The sequence below is a fragment of the Orcinus orca genome, chromosome 18 (assembly GCF_937001465.1).
Source record: "Orcinus orca chromosome 18, mOrcOrc1.1, whole genome shotgun sequence".
NCBI lineage: Eukaryota > Metazoa > Chordata > Mammalia > Artiodactyla > Delphinidae > Orcinus > Orcinus orca.
The window spans coordinates 75,248,131-75,264,850 of NC_064576.1; the positions used below are offsets into that span (position 1 = coordinate 75,248,131).

General features: G+C 38.6%; 1 protein-coding gene across 6 annotated transcripts in view; it reads left to right on the forward strand.

Moving 5' to 3' along the window:
- MTMR6 (myotubularin related protein 6) overlaps positions 1-12,587 on the forward strand; it is a 28,662-nt gene extending 16,075 nt beyond the window's left edge. For 2 of the 6 annotated variants that reach the window (XM_049701306.1, XM_049701308.1), the window contains 10 exons: positions 558-692; positions 1,350-1,463; positions 2,811-2,943; positions 3,915-4,024; positions 4,435-4,560; positions 7,106-7,155; positions 7,601-7,801; positions 8,183-8,314; positions 8,402-8,528; positions 10,368-12,587. In XM_049701306.1, coding sequence (XP_049557263.1) covers positions 558-692; positions 1,350-1,463; positions 2,811-2,943; positions 3,915-4,024; positions 4,435-4,560; positions 7,106-7,155; positions 7,601-7,801; positions 8,183-8,314; positions 8,402-8,528; positions 10,368-10,628 — 1,389 coding nt within the window. In that variant the 3' untranslated portion in view covers positions 10,629-12,587. The remainder of the gene's footprint in view (positions 1-557; positions 693-1,349; positions 1,464-2,810; positions 2,944-3,914; positions 4,025-4,434; positions 4,561-7,105; positions 7,156-7,600; positions 7,802-8,182; positions 8,315-8,401; positions 8,529-10,367) is intronic. The other 4 variants (XM_004281785.4, XM_049701310.1, XM_049701307.1 and 1 more) reach the window with 3 other exon arrangements.
- The last annotated feature ends 4,133 nt before the right edge of the window (positions 12,588-16,720 follow it).

Consider the following 16,720-nt stretch of genomic DNA (forward strand, 5'->3'; position numbering starts at 1 on the left):
GCCTGATTTTTTTCCTTGAGAAGGTTTTAGAATTTTCTTTTCCCCCAGTGTCCTGAAATTTCACAATGATTTCAGGCCTTGGCATGTTGTTTTAAATTCTCCGTGGAAACTCAGGACTCAGTTGGGAAATTGCCCCTCTATTTCTTTGGTAGCTTCCTCTCTTTTGTTAATTTTCTTTGTACTTTTGTGTGTGGATGTGGACAAGTGGGCTTCCTAGCATAAACTTTCTATGCTAGGAAGTTAATACCCTCTAAATTCTCTCCTCTTTATCTCATTCTAGAAGATTCCCTCAACCTTATCTCCAGTCCATCTCCCGGCTCCTTTATTTTTGCTATAGGATTTTTTGTTGTTTTTTGATTTTGTTTTGCTTTCTGTTTTTGTTTTGTTTTCGTTTTTGTTTTTTTGGCTGTGCTGTGAGGCATGTGGGATCTTAGTTCCCTGACTTTTAAATAGATTGCACATTTGATTTTAACTGTGGGTTTTTTTCCTTTAAGCATGTCTTTGAGGTGTGTTTTAGACATCTTTGGATAATCTATTTCCTCTCTTTTTAAAACTAGGCTGCCATTTGTCGATGTAGTCAGCCACTGTCAGGATTCAGTGCCCGGTGCCTGGAGGATGAACACTTGCTTCAGGCCATCAGCAAAGCCAACCCAGCCAACCGCTACATGTATGTCATGGACACCAGGCCCAGAGTATGTGTCTTAAGTCTAGTATGGTCTGGCAGTTCACTTGTCTCTGCTAATTCAGTTAGTGGGAACTGATCACTTCGTCCATATTTAACATATCTGAATCCTAGTTGTAAATTAACCGAGGCTAATGATACTAAGGAAATCAGTCTTTTAAAGGATACCAACTTAGGATACCAATTTCCCAATAACCCAGGTGGTGATTTCTTATGTCTTCTGATATATATACAAATTTAGGAAACCTGAATTTTATATTGGGACCTCTAGATGATATGTAAGCCTTATGTTATTGTGAAGAAATACTGAAAAGTATGTGTTGTGAAAATTAGAAATTCTTATTACTTTTTTTGGTGGAATTTGTAATTGGCAAAACGCTGTTAAAATAATGGACTGTAATTTGGAATATTCAGGAAAATAAGGAGAATAGATAGTGAGCTAACTTAGGAAATATTGAACTAGGGAATTATAAATAGTGAACAGTAAATAGTTGTTCTGTTAGGTATCTATAATGTCAGGATAAATTTTTATCATTGGAACAAATGTTAGAATCCCTTTTTCTTTTTGTAAACACAGTTAAACAACCAATTCATGTAAGATACTGAAACTAAAGTAATTAAAATCCTCAATGGTAATAGCTAACATTACTTTTAATTTTTATTATAGCATCGCATGCAGAGCTGGTGGGCTACACAAAAGGACATTGGCAGAATTATAGTGAGAATTTCTTCAAAAATCTGGAATGATGAGAAAATAAGAGAGAGCGATGGGAAAAAGCGAGTGAGCTTTGTTGAGAGGAATGTAGTTGTTTTAGAAGTAATTCTCATCATGCAATTTCACCAAAGATAATGGAGAAAACAGAAGATAAGATTAATTTGCATAAATTAACAAGTATTAAAAATTAGAAATTGATAATTTGATATTCTTTTGTTTTAAAAAAAGCCTTTCTTAGAATTCAAGGGTGTTGGTGATACCTCTTGTAAGAAAAATTTTAGTTTACCTCCTTGTATAATCTGGGTGGGTTAATTGCTTAGAACTATTTTTAGGTAATACTAGGTATAAAAAGATGATTGTAACGTAAGACTTTCTGAACATGAGGTCTGAGGGTGATTTGTTTCTCAGGCCCTCATATCTCTTACTTATATAATTGACTCCTACACAGAGAATAGATCTTTCTTTGATTGGTTCGTTTTACTAGTTAAACTCAAGTGGTAATAATGTGGAAGCATTTAAACACCTAACTCTTGCCTTAGCCATCACAGGTGCTGAATGACCAGTGGGTCAGTAGACACAATTTAACTATACTTCTTACCTACCTGGGCCCCAATCCACTGCATGAAAAGCAACATTTTCTTCCAACTTAGGTTCTGTTTCATCCAAGTTCATAAGACTATTTAGCAAATTATCATGACGTACCATATGAAATCCTAGTCTGAAAGAATTAACCATGCCAAATCTTAACCTCTGATAGCATTTGATCTAATAACCAAAGACAGTGGGCCTATAGGCAGTCTTCTCTCCCTAGCAACTGGGCTGTTTTTGCCCCAGTTCTTGGAGATGTATCAGGCTAGCTCATCATATGCTGTGTCGTATAGGGTGTGGTCTTCCAGTAACCCTGAATATGGAGGACCTGGAACAATCTAGTGCATGTTTCAGATGTGATTTTTCAGGGTCCCTGTGGCTTTCTGAATGATTAAGTGCTCCAGGCTTGTTCCGAAGTCAATCTTCTAAGTTCATTCTGTAAAAACTCCCCAGCTCTGCTCAACACTGAATCATATAGGGTTTGGACAGGAGACATTTCTTTCTTTTTTTTAAATTTTAAAATATTACAAACATATGGAAAACTGACTAAATACATATGTGAATTAGTTTCATGAATTATATGTGGGAAACTTCTTATCTGATTCTTATATAGCAATCATTTTGTTACTTTATAGGATCCTTCTGTACTATGAATAACATATATGACACTTTTCACTTATTAAAAAATGGTCGTATATTCAGTTTTGATGAGTTCCTTTAAACTCTGCTAGCTAAATTGTGGTTTATTTAGTGTTTTCATGATGTTTTGGTAAACTAAAAGGTAAAAGCAATTTGTCTCTAAATTTCTAAAATTTAAAATTTTAGCTGAATGCAATGGCCAACAGAGCAGCTGGAAAAGGTTATGAAAATGAAGACAACTATTCTAATATTAGATTTCAGTTTGTTGGAATTGAAAATATTCATGTCATGCGGTCCAGCCTTCAGAAATTATTGGAAGGTACGATTATTGCTTACCTTCTAGGCAGCTTTGTCCCATAGAAATGTAATGCTAGTCACATTATAAAATTTAAAATTATATAATTAAAAATTTTCTAGTAGTCACGTTCAGAAGAGTAAAAACCAGTTGAAATTAATTTTAATAATATACTTAACCTAATATATTAAAAACATGCTAACATGTAATCAGTGTAAAAAATTAGTAATGATATATTTTGCTTCTTTTCCTTTAAGTCCTAGAAATTGGCTAGTGTGTCTCTTATACTTACCTCTTACTGTGGGCTACCCACATTTCAAGTGTGTAATAGCTGTATTTCAGTAGCGGCTACTATATTTATTAGACAGTATAATTCTACTGGTTTTACAAAAAATTGCTATTGTTAGATATTCTTGATTAGTCAGTACAGTGAAGATTAATTTATGACAGTGTTCCATTTAAATATTCAGCTATCTTTCCAGTCTTGGTGTGGAACTTAAAAAACTGGAATCTCAGACTTTTTTTCTTTTTTTTTTTTGCGGTATGCGGGCCCCTCACTGCTGTGGCCTCTCCCGTTGCGGAGCACAGGCTCTGGACGCGCAGGCTCAGCAGCCATGGCTCGCGGGCCCAGCCGCTCCGTGGCATGTGGGATCTTCCCGGACCTGGGCACGAACCCATATCTCCTGCATTGGCAGGCGGACTCTCAACCACTGCGCCACCAGGGAAGCCCCTCAGACTATTTTTAGTTACACATTTGTGTTGAAAATTTTTTTAAAAAGGGTATTGGAGCAATTTTTTTTTTTTAAGCATGAGGAATGACAGAAAAATGTACCTAAATCCATTATTGAGCTTTTAATAGCATGTGTTCATGTATAAAGAGTCTTGCCTGTTTATTTTGTCCTCTTCTCTTCTTCCCCACCTCGCTCCCCAGGGGTCTCTTGAATAGAAGTGGGCACTCAAGCTCCTTTCTAACTGAAATGTCTTTCCCCTTGCAGTCAATGGTACCAAAGGGCTTTCCGTCAGTGATTTCTACTCGGGTCTGGAGAACGCAGGATGGCTGCGCCACATCAAAGCCGTTATGGACGCTGCAATCTTCTTAGCCAAAGTAACCCTTCTTCACTCACGTTTGATCTGGGCTTTCACTGGTTGGGAAGGAATGGATTTATTCTGTTGGGTGCTGGTATCCTTTCCTGCCAGATAACTTCTATTATGTTTTACCTCTTTAACGAGGTTCACTTTAATTTGAACCTTGAAAATATCATGTAGCACTTAATGTAGGAACTTCAAGAGAAATTCCCCAACACATTGAAACGGCATTTTTGTCTGTGCTTTTTGTTTGTTCGCTTTGTGTTTTGTCCGGTTCCTTGGAGATTATGCTGTGACAACATAATCATTGCGATCCTAGCTCTTCTTTATAATACAATACCTGCTACTTTGGTTTTTGAGTAAATAGCACTTACTGATTTACCTAAAATGGATTTTGCTAGAATCGAAGTGTGTGGTCTTTCTTTTCAGGCAATAATGGTTGAAAATGCGAGTGTGTTGGTACATTGCTCTGATGGCTGGGACAGGACTTCCCAGGTCTGTTCCCTGGGCTCTCTCTTATTGGATCCCTACTACAGGACAATCAGAGGATTCATGGTAAGGACTTGTTTGGCCAGACCACTGTTCTCAAATAGGAGTGATTTTGTCCCCCTCCAGGTGTCATCTTGATTGTTAGAGCTGAAGGAAAGGGTGTACCTGGGATCCAGCTGGTGGAGGCCAGCTGCTAATAACCTATAATTCACAGGACGGTCCCTACAACAGAGGATTACCTGGCCCCAAATGTCAGTACTGCTGAGGTTGAGAAACTCTGAGTTAGATTAATTTCCACTTGTGCCATCTCTTTGACAAAAAGTTTTAGATTAAAAGGTTTTTTTTCCCCCGTAAAATGTTGCAATAGAAATATTCAGTATTTCTCCCTCATTTTTATCTAACAAATGTAAATATTGTAGTAAGACAAGACATAGATAAGAGTACTTGTAAACTATATTCTAGAGGAAGCTTTCTATTTAGTGCACCTTCACTTGTTAGTTGTAACTACACTTTAGGGAGCATGTTTTAAACCTGAAGGTGCGATTTCTAGTTGAGCAGATTCCCTGTTTTGTGGCGCCGAAGCCCCGGCTCCTGGGTTTTGTGTGCTTTTTAATGCACGAGCATGGTCAGATTAACTCCTGTTTTCACAGTTTGTTTTAACTCAGGGCAGGTAAAATAAATGAAGAGCTGGTAGGCAGTTTTTATTAGTTTAGAATTATGAAGCATAGTGCTGTCTTAAAGCAGGGGAAGGTTTAATGCAGCCAGACCCTTTTCAGAACCGTTGTTTTCGTGGTGCCGGCATGTTGCATCTGGGACAGGTCAAATGCAAGGGCTTCTAATAAAGTAAGGTTCCGCTGGCCTTGGGCATGTGAGATAGGGATGTTTCCTTGGCCATGTTTGGCTTTCACTGTCTGCCGGGCGTCCAGATGAAAGCGTGCAGTAAGTGACCGGCGACCGTGTGGGAGCCTCGCAGGCTAGAGGAACGGTGAGGACTAAAGCGTGGCTCCTGCAGGTGACTGCAGCCAGCGGGTGATGGGTAGGGTGCAGGCTGTGTGAGGGGTGAGGCTGGCACAGAAGAACGGGGTGGGCTAGGGCCCGAGGAGGAGAAGTCTGGCAGGCATCTGGACGTCCCCCTGCTGGGGGGTGAGAGCCAGCAACAGGCTTTTTTTTTTTTTTTTTTTTTGCGGTACGCGGGCCTCTCACTGCTGTGGCCTCTCCCGTTGCGGAGCACAGGCTCCGGACGCGCAGGCTCAGCGGCCATGGCTCACGGACCCAGCCGCTCCGCGGCATGTGGGATCTTTCCGGACCGGGGCACGAACCCGTGTCCCCTGCATCGGCAGGCAGACTCTCAACCACTGCGCCACCAGGGAAGCCCAGCAACAGGCTTTAAACGCGGGAAACGGGAACATGCTCAGAGCTCATCTTTTTAAAACGATGGTGTCTGGAATGCAGAGCGGTGGGAATGGAGGCTAGGAGACCCGCATAGAAGCCGATAGGATGACTTAGGAGAGAAAAGAGGGCCAGAACTAAGGCAGTGCCCCGCGGATGGAGGAGTGGGCGATGGGCCCCTCCAGGGAGGGCGAGACAGCGGAGTAAGCGTTTTTCGCGGACTGGGTGTGGGTGGGAGAGGAGACGCCTCTTCTCGGATTGCTTCCAGGCTCTGCGCTCAGTTGCCAGGATGGACTGTGCTGAGAGAAGCGACGGAGTGAGTTGAGTGAGAACGGTGTTGAGTTAAGTTTCAGACGTGGGTGTGTGGCAGAATGGCAAAGGTCCCAGGGTAGAAGCCGAGGCTACAGCCCAGACCACGTGCCCGAGGTTGCCGGGTGTGGAAGTGGGGAAGCTGGGATTTGAGCCCGTGCACTGTGACTTCAGAATCTGCATCTTTACCCACACGTGCCGTGGCCTTCTGGAGAGATTTAAGACAAAGTCAGAGGAGCTAAAAGTGGCAATTTTGACATTGAAGAGAATGTACTTGGTGATTATATAACGAAATTAGAAAGTATAGTAAATACTAAGAAGATAATGTTGTTTAGATTAGACCGAAAATAATTAGAAACCTATTATTTCAGTAGAGTTGTAACAGAAAAGAGTGCACTCAGGAGGTCGCATATCAACATTTGAATTTGAATATAAACTTTTCATTGGTTTCTTTACCATCCTTTTTTTTTTTTTTAAAGTATTACAGAAGTAACGTACAAGTAAGCCAAAAGGTTTAAACATCCACCCCAGTTTGCCACCCAGTAACCACTGGTAACCTTCTGATTTTCATTTTCCTAACCTTTTTTCTGTGCATATATCATCATACATACAAAAAATGTAAATGCAATAGTGTTTTATAACATGCACTTTTCACTTAAAATGTAATAAATGCAACTGAAGTAAATTTAAGTCACAAGACCTACTGTATTTCTTTTTATGTATCATTTTCACTCCTTGTTAAGCCAGCCTCTCACCCAGGTTCTTGCTGTCTTTTGCCTGTAATTTTTAAAATTTCATTTTGTTTGCCACCATAAGTTAAAAGTGTAAATGCTGTTTTTAAGATAATAGGATTTAATCCATTCTAAACAAAAGAATTGTGGTTACAAAATGGATTTTACTTTTTCTCGTTAAGGTTTTAATAGAAAAAGATTGGATCTCCTTTGGACATAAATATTCGGAGAGGTGAGTCACAGTTATACATTTAGGCACTTGGTAAAGTTAGTAGAACTAATTTAGAGTACCTGAATGTTCCTGTTCTTCATGAACTCCCATGTCTGATGGGAGGTGAGAGTGGTGTTTTTTTGTATGAAGCCCGATTTAATTCTTTTTGTGTCATTTTTTTCAAGTCTGATACTTTTGTTAATTTTCATAGCAGTTTATTATGTTTTGTCTGCATTGTAGTAGTTAGAATGTAACAGACCTGTTAAAATTGTGGTTGAAAAACTCATAGGTGTAAATTGTTTCAATAAAAACGTGACAGTTTTTTTTTTTTAAAATGCCAATGTAACAATGTTTTACGATTTTTTTTGGCGGGGGGGGGGGGGATATGTATTTAAATGTAACAATACCTGAACAGTTGACCTCTTTCAGTGGCATTTTCAAAAGCTTGTACTTTCTGGGGGGTTAGGTGTGGCCATTTGGATGGTGACCCAAAGGAAGTTTCACCGGTGTTTACTCAGTTCTTGGAATGTGTGTGGCATTTGACTGAACAGTTTCCACAAGCCTTCGAATTCAATGAAGCGTTTCTTCTTCAGATCCATGAACATATTCATTCATGCCAATTTGGAAACTTTATTGGAAATTGTCAGAAGGAAAGAGAAGAACTCAAGTAAGACAGTTGATTGAAATGGGCTTTCTTCTTTCCTATTTAGCTGAGGTCTAACATAAATCATAGTTGAACTTAAACTATCTTGACAGTATGATATAGAACTGGGTCTTATTGTAAAGATTTTATTGTCTGTTTTTCTGAAGCTGAGTATGCTCTGAGTACCCCTCACACTCTCGGGTTAATAGTTAAAGTTTGTTTTGAAGTGTAGCATACATACGGAAAAGTATGTACAGTGGAAGTATGAAGAATTCAGAGGTGAGGCTAGACTGTGAATAGGAGTAAAAACTAAAACTTAAATCTACATGGGAAATGACTGCCTGCTTTATAAAAGTGAGCGTTAGCGTCTCTGGGAAGATCTTCGTGTTTTTCTCATCCCATTAGGTTAAAGGAGAAGACGTACTCCCTGTGGCCGTTTCTGTTGGACGACCAGGAGAAGTACTTCAATCCTCTCTACAGTTCCACGTCTCAGAAACTGGCAGTTTTGGAGCCAAATACAGTATCTTTCAATTTCAAGTAAGCCGGCATTATTGAAGTATTTATACTCAATTTTTCTCCAACACAATTTATTGAAGTATTTTTTTTTCTTTTTTTGTCATAAAGGTTTTGGAGAAACATGTACCACCAATTTGATCGAACATTGCATCCTAGGCAGTCTGTGTTTAATATAATTATGAATATGAATGAGCAAAATAAGCAGTTACAGAAAGATGTTAAAGACTTAGAATCTGTAAGTATTCTGAAGTATCTGATGTAATATATTTGGGATATTAAGTTAGTTTATTTCCTTACTTGGTGCTCTCAGTGTAAATGTAGTGTACGTATCAATAGAAATCTTGTAAGTACTCACGGTTGCTTCAAAATCAGGTCTCCTGTGCTTTGAACAGGTTAGTTTAAATCGCTTTCTCTGAATTTTAAAATATATTGAACTATTTGAAGTATGATATATAGAGAAATAGAGATATAATAAGTATCAGGCTATTCACCACCTGGCTTTGTGAGGTTTTAAGATTTACAGTGTTTGATTCAGACCTTTCATGTTTCTGTTTGAAGGGAAGACACATTATCGATCTATTTGCAGACCCTGTGAGCCCTACTGAGTCTTCCCCACTACACTTGCTGCGCTGAATCTGGTGTTAGTCATTCCTGTGCCTATTTTTATACTTCCTCTATATATGTTTATATCCACAAACAATTTATAGTATTGTTGCATATGGTTTGAAATATTATTTTTATTATATATTGAAAAAAGAAAGTAGTTATGTGTAAGATGTAGAGGGCGACAAATAACATGAATGCCCAGGTGCCCTTCACTCGGCTTAAGAAACCACGTTTTAAAGCTATACGAAGGCTGTCACACTGTCACGCTTCACTTTGCTCTACATTGTTTTGAAATTCATCCACGTTGATACACGTAGCTTTAATTCATCTGTTTTATCAGTAGCTACTGTATCGTATTCTCTTGTGTGACTGTATCACAGTCCATCAATTCAGCTCTGCTAGACATTTCAGTTATTTGCAGTTTCGGATTTCCATGACGAGTGAAGTTGAATTTTTCCCTTTCTGCGAATGGCCTATTCAAACCATGTTTCTGTTGGCGTATTTGCCTTTTTCTTACTGATTTATAAGAATTCTTTATATACCACACACGAATTCTTATTTAGTTAAATGTATCACCAATGGCTTTGTCCAGACTTTTCTTATCTTTTCCATTTTCTTTATGGTATGTTTCATATAGTTACTGTGAATTTTAATATAGTCAAATTGCTCAGTCTTTATGTTTTATGCCTTTTTATATATCTTGTTTAAGAAATCCTTCTCCACCCTAAGACGTTTCTTTACCATTATATGTAACAAAAAGGATCAGTAAGTCCATGTTTTAAGAAATCCTGGCCAATTGTTATAACTCAGTGAGACTATCCTGTCTGCCTCTCAGACAGGAGTGTTGCTGGTCACCTCTCAGATAAGGAGGTCATGACTGCCTGAGTGACCTGTAGGAGAGGCAAGCCCAAGATATAGACGGTACAAGAAGGTTGTCTGGAGATCAGTCCAAGGATCTAGAGAGTGTGGAACTCTGCCAAAGAATCCTTTTAAAATCTCTTAAAATCAAAAAAATTCTGTTGTATTCTATAGCCTGTTGTGCTCACCTACCAAACCATTGTAGGAAAACCACATAAGAAAGCTCTTCAGGCCGTCACACCTTCAACTAAATGAGTGTGTGTTTGTTACATTATATAGCTGTGATTTCAGGGTGACTGTCTCACATATATATTTCTCTCATTATAAAGTGTTTACTTTTTATAGTTTCTAGGAAATGTGTGTGCTTTTCAGATATGAAGGCCTAGTGATCTTCTGTCAGATATGTTTTCCATCGCAAAAGTTGTACACAGTTGGGGTTCTCAGCCATGTCTCACCTACACTAGATTTTAATTTTTTGAGATTTAATTTTGCATCGTACATAAAGAGAACATTTGCAGAAGCTCGATTTTTGTGTACTTTCATCTAACATATATTGAACCTGTAGCGTGTACAGTTTGTAATTTTTTTTCAAATTTGGATTTGTTTCTAGCAAATTAAACAACATAAAAATAAGCAGACAGATGGAGTTCTCACCAAGGAATTGTTAAATTCAGTTCGTCCTGAATCACCTGCCCTCAAAACCTCCTTGTGTCTCAAGGAGCAGACTCTGCTGCCTGTGAATGATGCTCTCCGAACTATAGAGGGCAGCAACCCCGCAGATAACCGCTACAGCGAGTACGCAGACGAGTTTTCCAAAGCGGAGCCTGCTGTGGTCAGCTCGGAGTATGGCGTGGCCAGAATGACGTGTTAGGCTCAGAGAGAGTTTTCTGGCTGCCTGCGGTGCGAGAAGTGGATTATTGTGAGGATGGTCTGTGTGCGTGACCCAAGCAATTTGCCTAGTGATGATCTTAGAGTTTACCAGTAGGTTGATAGTTGAAGTCAGGATGCTAACTGCTCTTGTGAGAGAAGGCAGTTTAGCTGCATTTCTAGCAAGAAATGAATGACCTTCAGCTCTTTAAGAAGCTTACTGCAGATGCAGTTTGTACTGTACACTAGTGAACTGACATGTCTATGATTTACATGTTAATTACAGTCAAATAGGAATAGCCTTCCATAAGTATGATTTGACTGCCAGAAAACAAAACTGACAAAGTGGTCCCTTACTTAATAATTGACATGGCATGTACTTTCAATTGTGTAGCTATGTAACTATGAATATTTGCAAATTTTGCCTATTAGTGGTGTTTATTGTTGAAATGCCATGAAAAATACTTCTAAGGAAGCCTTAAAGTCTCAGTTTATTCATTACACCACTCTTCAGTTTTAGAGCCTAGAGCAAGATGGTTGGTTGTGTGTTTCCCTTGGTCGGTCCGGTTGTGTCTGTGAGCAGCTGCCCTGGCCCCCGCAGGAGCTGCAGTGCCCCTGTGGAAACAAAACGGTGGTCGAAGGACACTGCCAAGCCCATGTTTGGCTGGTCCCACTTTCGTGGTCAAAATTAACGAAACCGACGGTTTTGTTCTGCTTATAATTTGTTTAGTGCTACATTTGACGACTTACTATTTACAACTTGTTGATTTCTTGCATATGTGTAAGCACATTTGACTGTCTCTTATGAATGGATTACTGCATCCTGTTGGTTCTTGTTCTGTGGTTGGCTTTATTCCTTTGATAAGTATGGAAGTTTACGAAGCTAAAGCCCTAAACTGTTCTTAGAGACAATGAATAGTACATATATGTATATTTTTAAACTGTTTTCTCTCTCAGTGAATTGTTCTTCCTAGAAGAAACTTTCAATTTACCCAAGAATTTTGGGGTCAAAAAAAGGGAATACGGATAGTTTAGATTTTGCTTGGTTGCGTGAATTTTTCTCTGTGAAACATTTTTTTCTTCTCTGTTAACATAGAAGAAAAAAGAAAAAAAGGAAAATTAAGGCTAGCCTAATACAAAGTTAATGTTTAACAAAAAAACTTAAATGCTAGGAAGAGTTTCATTTTGCCACGTTATTGATAACTTTATTCTCTATACTAGTACATATTATTAAAGCACCAAAAAAAAAAAATAGAAAAGAAAGAAAGAAAATGACTTTCAGTTGACGGTATCACCCAGCTGGCTTTAAAATGGACAACTTAACATGGGTGGCACAAGATATGATTGAAGGGTACTAGGAAATCTGCATAGGATCCCTTATGCTTCTTTTTATTACACCTACATCTGTTATATTAATTTTGAACATAAATAACTTTTTCAAATGGAAAAAAAGGCTTTATTGTATGAGCTTATCCTATTTATTTTTCCAATGCTTTTCTGTAATGCATTATGTAATAAGAAAAATACTTCTTTTTAAACAGTGACGGAAATGCACTATAAAGTAGAGTTTGTGATTTAGCCATGTCTATTTCCATATTTAAGCACTGGGACGAGAAACTTAAGCCTTGTGACCACAAAGGGAAGCTATTGTGCCTTGTTACTTGGTTCCAGTGACTAATTGTGGTTTTAGCATCTTCCACGGCAGACTTCTTACATTCACCTCTTTGGTTTATTATCTTAATCTTCAGTTTGAGGCATATATATATGTGTGTTTATATGCTCACACCTGGGCTGAGAAACCAGCTAACATCCTAAGTGACCTACAGGGTATATGTTGGCAAAAAGTAGTTGTGTATACGTCTTATAAGATTGCATTTGTGTTCAGTGTGTTTGGGATTGTATAGCATGTACGTTATTACATACATTGTTTAAAGGTAATTAAATGTTCATGTTTTACATTGAATTATTATTTTTTTTTGGAAAAAACAAATGGGATCCAGTTGTGGTGGGGTTTTTTCTCCCTCATGTAAGCAAATGGACCTGCACATGACACCAGTCATCACAGTATAAGGTTTGAGCAGTTAATTTTTCAAAAGGGGATGTTGATAAATAATCATTATTATATACAGAAGTAATTACCAAAATATTAAAAGAAGCATAGTGCGCTAAAAGTTTCAGCAGATATAGTTGATAATGTCCCTACATTTTCTGTGTGATCCTGTCACTTCCTGCTGTCATATCAGTATTTTATTGTGTCCTTCTCAACTTGTTGATAGAAGGTGGTATCCAACGAATTTGTACGTTTAAGGTGCAGTGTCTCTCCAGAGACAGGCCTGGATGTGATCAGACACAGGAAGTTGCCTGGCAGAGAGGAATGTGACTTTATTTGGGGGTGTTTTGAACAAGTTGCTTAGGCTAGAAGTAGCTTGGGGAATCGTGGCTAAATAAAGATGGCTGGAAGACCTCTTTTTTAAAAAAAAAATTATTTGGTGGGGTAGCAGGGCGGGGGTAGTGTCAGGTTAACATCTTTTAAGCTCATTATTTTTGGGGCAGTTTTAGGTTCACAGCAAAATTGGAGGGGAGGTGCAGAGATTTCCTTATATACCCCTGCCCCACACACGCATAGCTTCCCCCATTATTAACATCACCCACCAGATGGTACATTTGTTAAAATCAATGGACCTACACTGACACATCATAATCACCCAAAGTCCATAGTTTACCTTAGAGTTCACTCTTGGTGTTGTATATTCTGTGGGTTTGGACAAATGTATAATGACCTTTACGTATCGTATAGAGTATTTTCACTGCCTTAAAAATCCTCTATGCTCCACCATCCTTCCCCTTCCCCAACCCCGTGGCAACCACCGATCTTTTTACTGTCTCCATAGTTTTACCATTTCCAGAATGTCATACAGCAGGAATCATACAGTAAGTAACCTCTCAGATTGGTTACAGATTCTCTCACTTAGTCATATACATTTAAGGTTCTTCCATGTTTTTTCGTGGCTTGGTAGCTCATTTCGTTTTAGCTCTGAATAATATTCCATTGTCCGGGTGGACCACAGTTTATTTATCCATTCACCTATCGTAGGACATTTGGGTTGCTCCCAGGTTTTAGCAGTTACGAATAAAGCTGCTATATAAACACCTGCGTCTGTGTTCAGATTTTTGTGTGGCTGAATACCAAGGAGCATGATTGCTGGCGTGTATGGTAAGAGTGTGTTCAATTTTGTAAGAAACCGCCAGTCAGTCTTCCAGAGTGGCTTTACTGTTTGCATTCCCGCCAGCAGTGAATGAGAATTCCTGCTGCTTCACGTCCTTACCAGTATTTGGTGTCGTCAGTGATCCGGATTCTGGCCATTCTTACGGATGTGTAACCAGTGTTTTCTGACTTTTTTTCCTTGTGCAGAAGGTCAGCTTCAGAATACTGGACAATTTCCAGTTGGCATTCCGAGTTGGAAGAAATGCCTGCAGTCACCTGCAGTTGCAGACTATGAATGACATCGGTCCATTTTCATTACCCAGGTTTGAGATATTCTGTTGGCTGCTCTGTAGTTGTCCATTTGGCGTTAGCGTACCTCGATTAATTAAATAAAATGTAGAACCTCTTTTTAAAAATGTCACTATACCTATATGGGGAGATAATCTAAAATAGAGTGGATGTATGTATACGTATAGCTGATTCACTTTGCTGTACAGCAAAAGCTAACACAACATTGTGAATCAACTATACTCCAATAAAAATTTTTTTTAAAGTCACTATAAGCTTTAGGAACGTGTACTAGAAAAAAGCCTGTAATTTAGAATGGTTGACTATCTCTAAAAGAGTACACTATAGTGTTTGCCGTCTTATTAAAAAAAAAAACCAAACACGAATTTCTGCCATTTTTATAAACAGTATTAATGCTACTCTAGTTATCACTGAGCAAGTAAAATACCCTTTGCACAGCAACTTTTATAAAATAGTGGGATGTGTAACTGAAAGCAGCCTTCAGGAGCTATAAGACTTAGTAGACTCCTAAGGCCCTAGCTTTGAGTTTCTGATTCAGCAAGTGTTGGTTGGGACTCTGGGGTTAAAAAAGCATTTACATAGCGATAAAGCATTTGCATTTTAAAATATCTTGGAGATTCTGATGCAAAATGGCAGGAGAATCACACTCCAAGGCGCACTGCCTGCAACCACCTGCCCTGATCAGTAGGAGTCTCTCATTCTCAAAGGAAAAGCTGAATTTGTCTTGTACAAAGAGCAGTAGATCGGGGAGCATCTTACTTCTGAAACGGTGCTTCACGGGTGGGAGTGAGAAATAGACCTTCGTCCTGAGCCACTGAGAGTTTGGGCTCTTTGTTACTGTGGGTAACCTGGTCCATCCTGAATGATGAAACCACTGGCACACCTAAGAGGAGAACAAATCTGATTTCATCTAAAGACCAGTCCCTCACCGTCCTCAGGTGGCCTGTTACTTGTGCTTGCACTCGTGTCTGGTTACGGGTCACTGTGTTTGGCCAGAGCTCTTTCCTCTCTTTATCTCCAACAGTCGCCTCCCCTCTGCCCCTTGGCATTGACTCCTTGAGCCAGACCAGCTGTGAAGTACCACCCCGCCCTCTGTGCTTGTCTAGCTGTTTCCTCGTGGTGTAGTTTAACTTGTTCCTCTATCTGCTATACCTCCTGTAAAGTAGGCACGAGATGAGATTCAGATTAACATTTCAGGAAAGATGCTGTGTACTTCACATTGAATCCCTCAGGAGGGTATCATGTCAGGCTTGTTCACTTTTAGGATGCTGACTTTGGTCGCTTGGTTGATCTCACCGATATAAAGGTACATTTTTTCCCTTTGGACTTAGCAGGTGCTCTGCAGGGTAATGTTTTGGCATCAAAATGAACATCCTATTCCCTGACAACCTATCCACTGATATTTGCCTAAATCAGTTATTTCATTGGGTGTTTCAAAATTGTGATTTTTTAATTTGCTTTTTTACCCAAATAGTTCAAAATGTGTGTGTATTTGTGTGTGAGTGTGTGTGTGTGTGTGTGTGTGTGTGTGTGTGGTGGAGATATTGATGGGTAAGGCATTGATGGGTAAGGCATCGATTTTTTTTTCTTTTTCCATATATTTAAGGTCATTTTTACTTTCTCTGTGTATTGCCTGTCCATGTCTTCTCATTTTTTTCCCCAGCAGGTGGTAGTGGTTTTTTTCTTTATTTAAGATCTTTTTTCATATTTTAGGGAGACTAACCCTTTCCCTATGATATAATGTGCAGATGTATTTTATCATCAGAATTTCAATTCATTCATTTATAATCAACATGGACTCGTGTCTGGTGTTAGCTCTGCCATCCATATTTTACTGTCTTTATTATGAGTATATTTAGTGTAACTTTGTATAATTATACTTTATAATTTTTGTCTTTATACTATGTAGTCTTATTTTTAAAATACTTTAGAACATTTCTTTTGGTAATTATATATTTGGATTTGTATCCCAGTAGTTGCCTTTTTACCTTTTGCAAGATTGTTTTGGTTGTTCGGGATCCGTTGGAATTCCATATGAATTTTTGGATGTGCTTTTCTATTTCTGCAAAAATGCTGTGGGATTTTCGATAGGCATTGCATTGAATCAATAGATTGCTTTGGATGCTGTTGACGTCTTAATATTCAGTCTTCTTGATCTGTGAACAAGGAATTTCCATTTATTTGTGTTTTTTAAAATTTCTTTCAGTAACATTTTATAGTGTTCAGAGTACAAGTCTTTGCCTCCTTGGTTAAGTTTATTCCTAAGTATTTTGTTCTTTTTGATGCTATTAGAAATGGAATTATTCTCAATTTCCTTTTCAGATTTTTCATTTTTAGCATATAGAAACACAACGGATTTTTGTGTGTTGATTTTGTATCCTGCAACTTTTCTGAATTCATTTATTAGCTCTAACCATTTTTGTATGTGGAATCTTTAGGGTTTTATACATGTAAGATCATGTCATCTGTGAACAGAGATAGTTTTACTTCTTCCTTTCCACTTTGGATACCTTTTGTTTCTTTTTTCTTGCCTGATTGCTCTGGCTAGAACGTCCAGTCCTATGTTGAATAGAAGTGGTGAA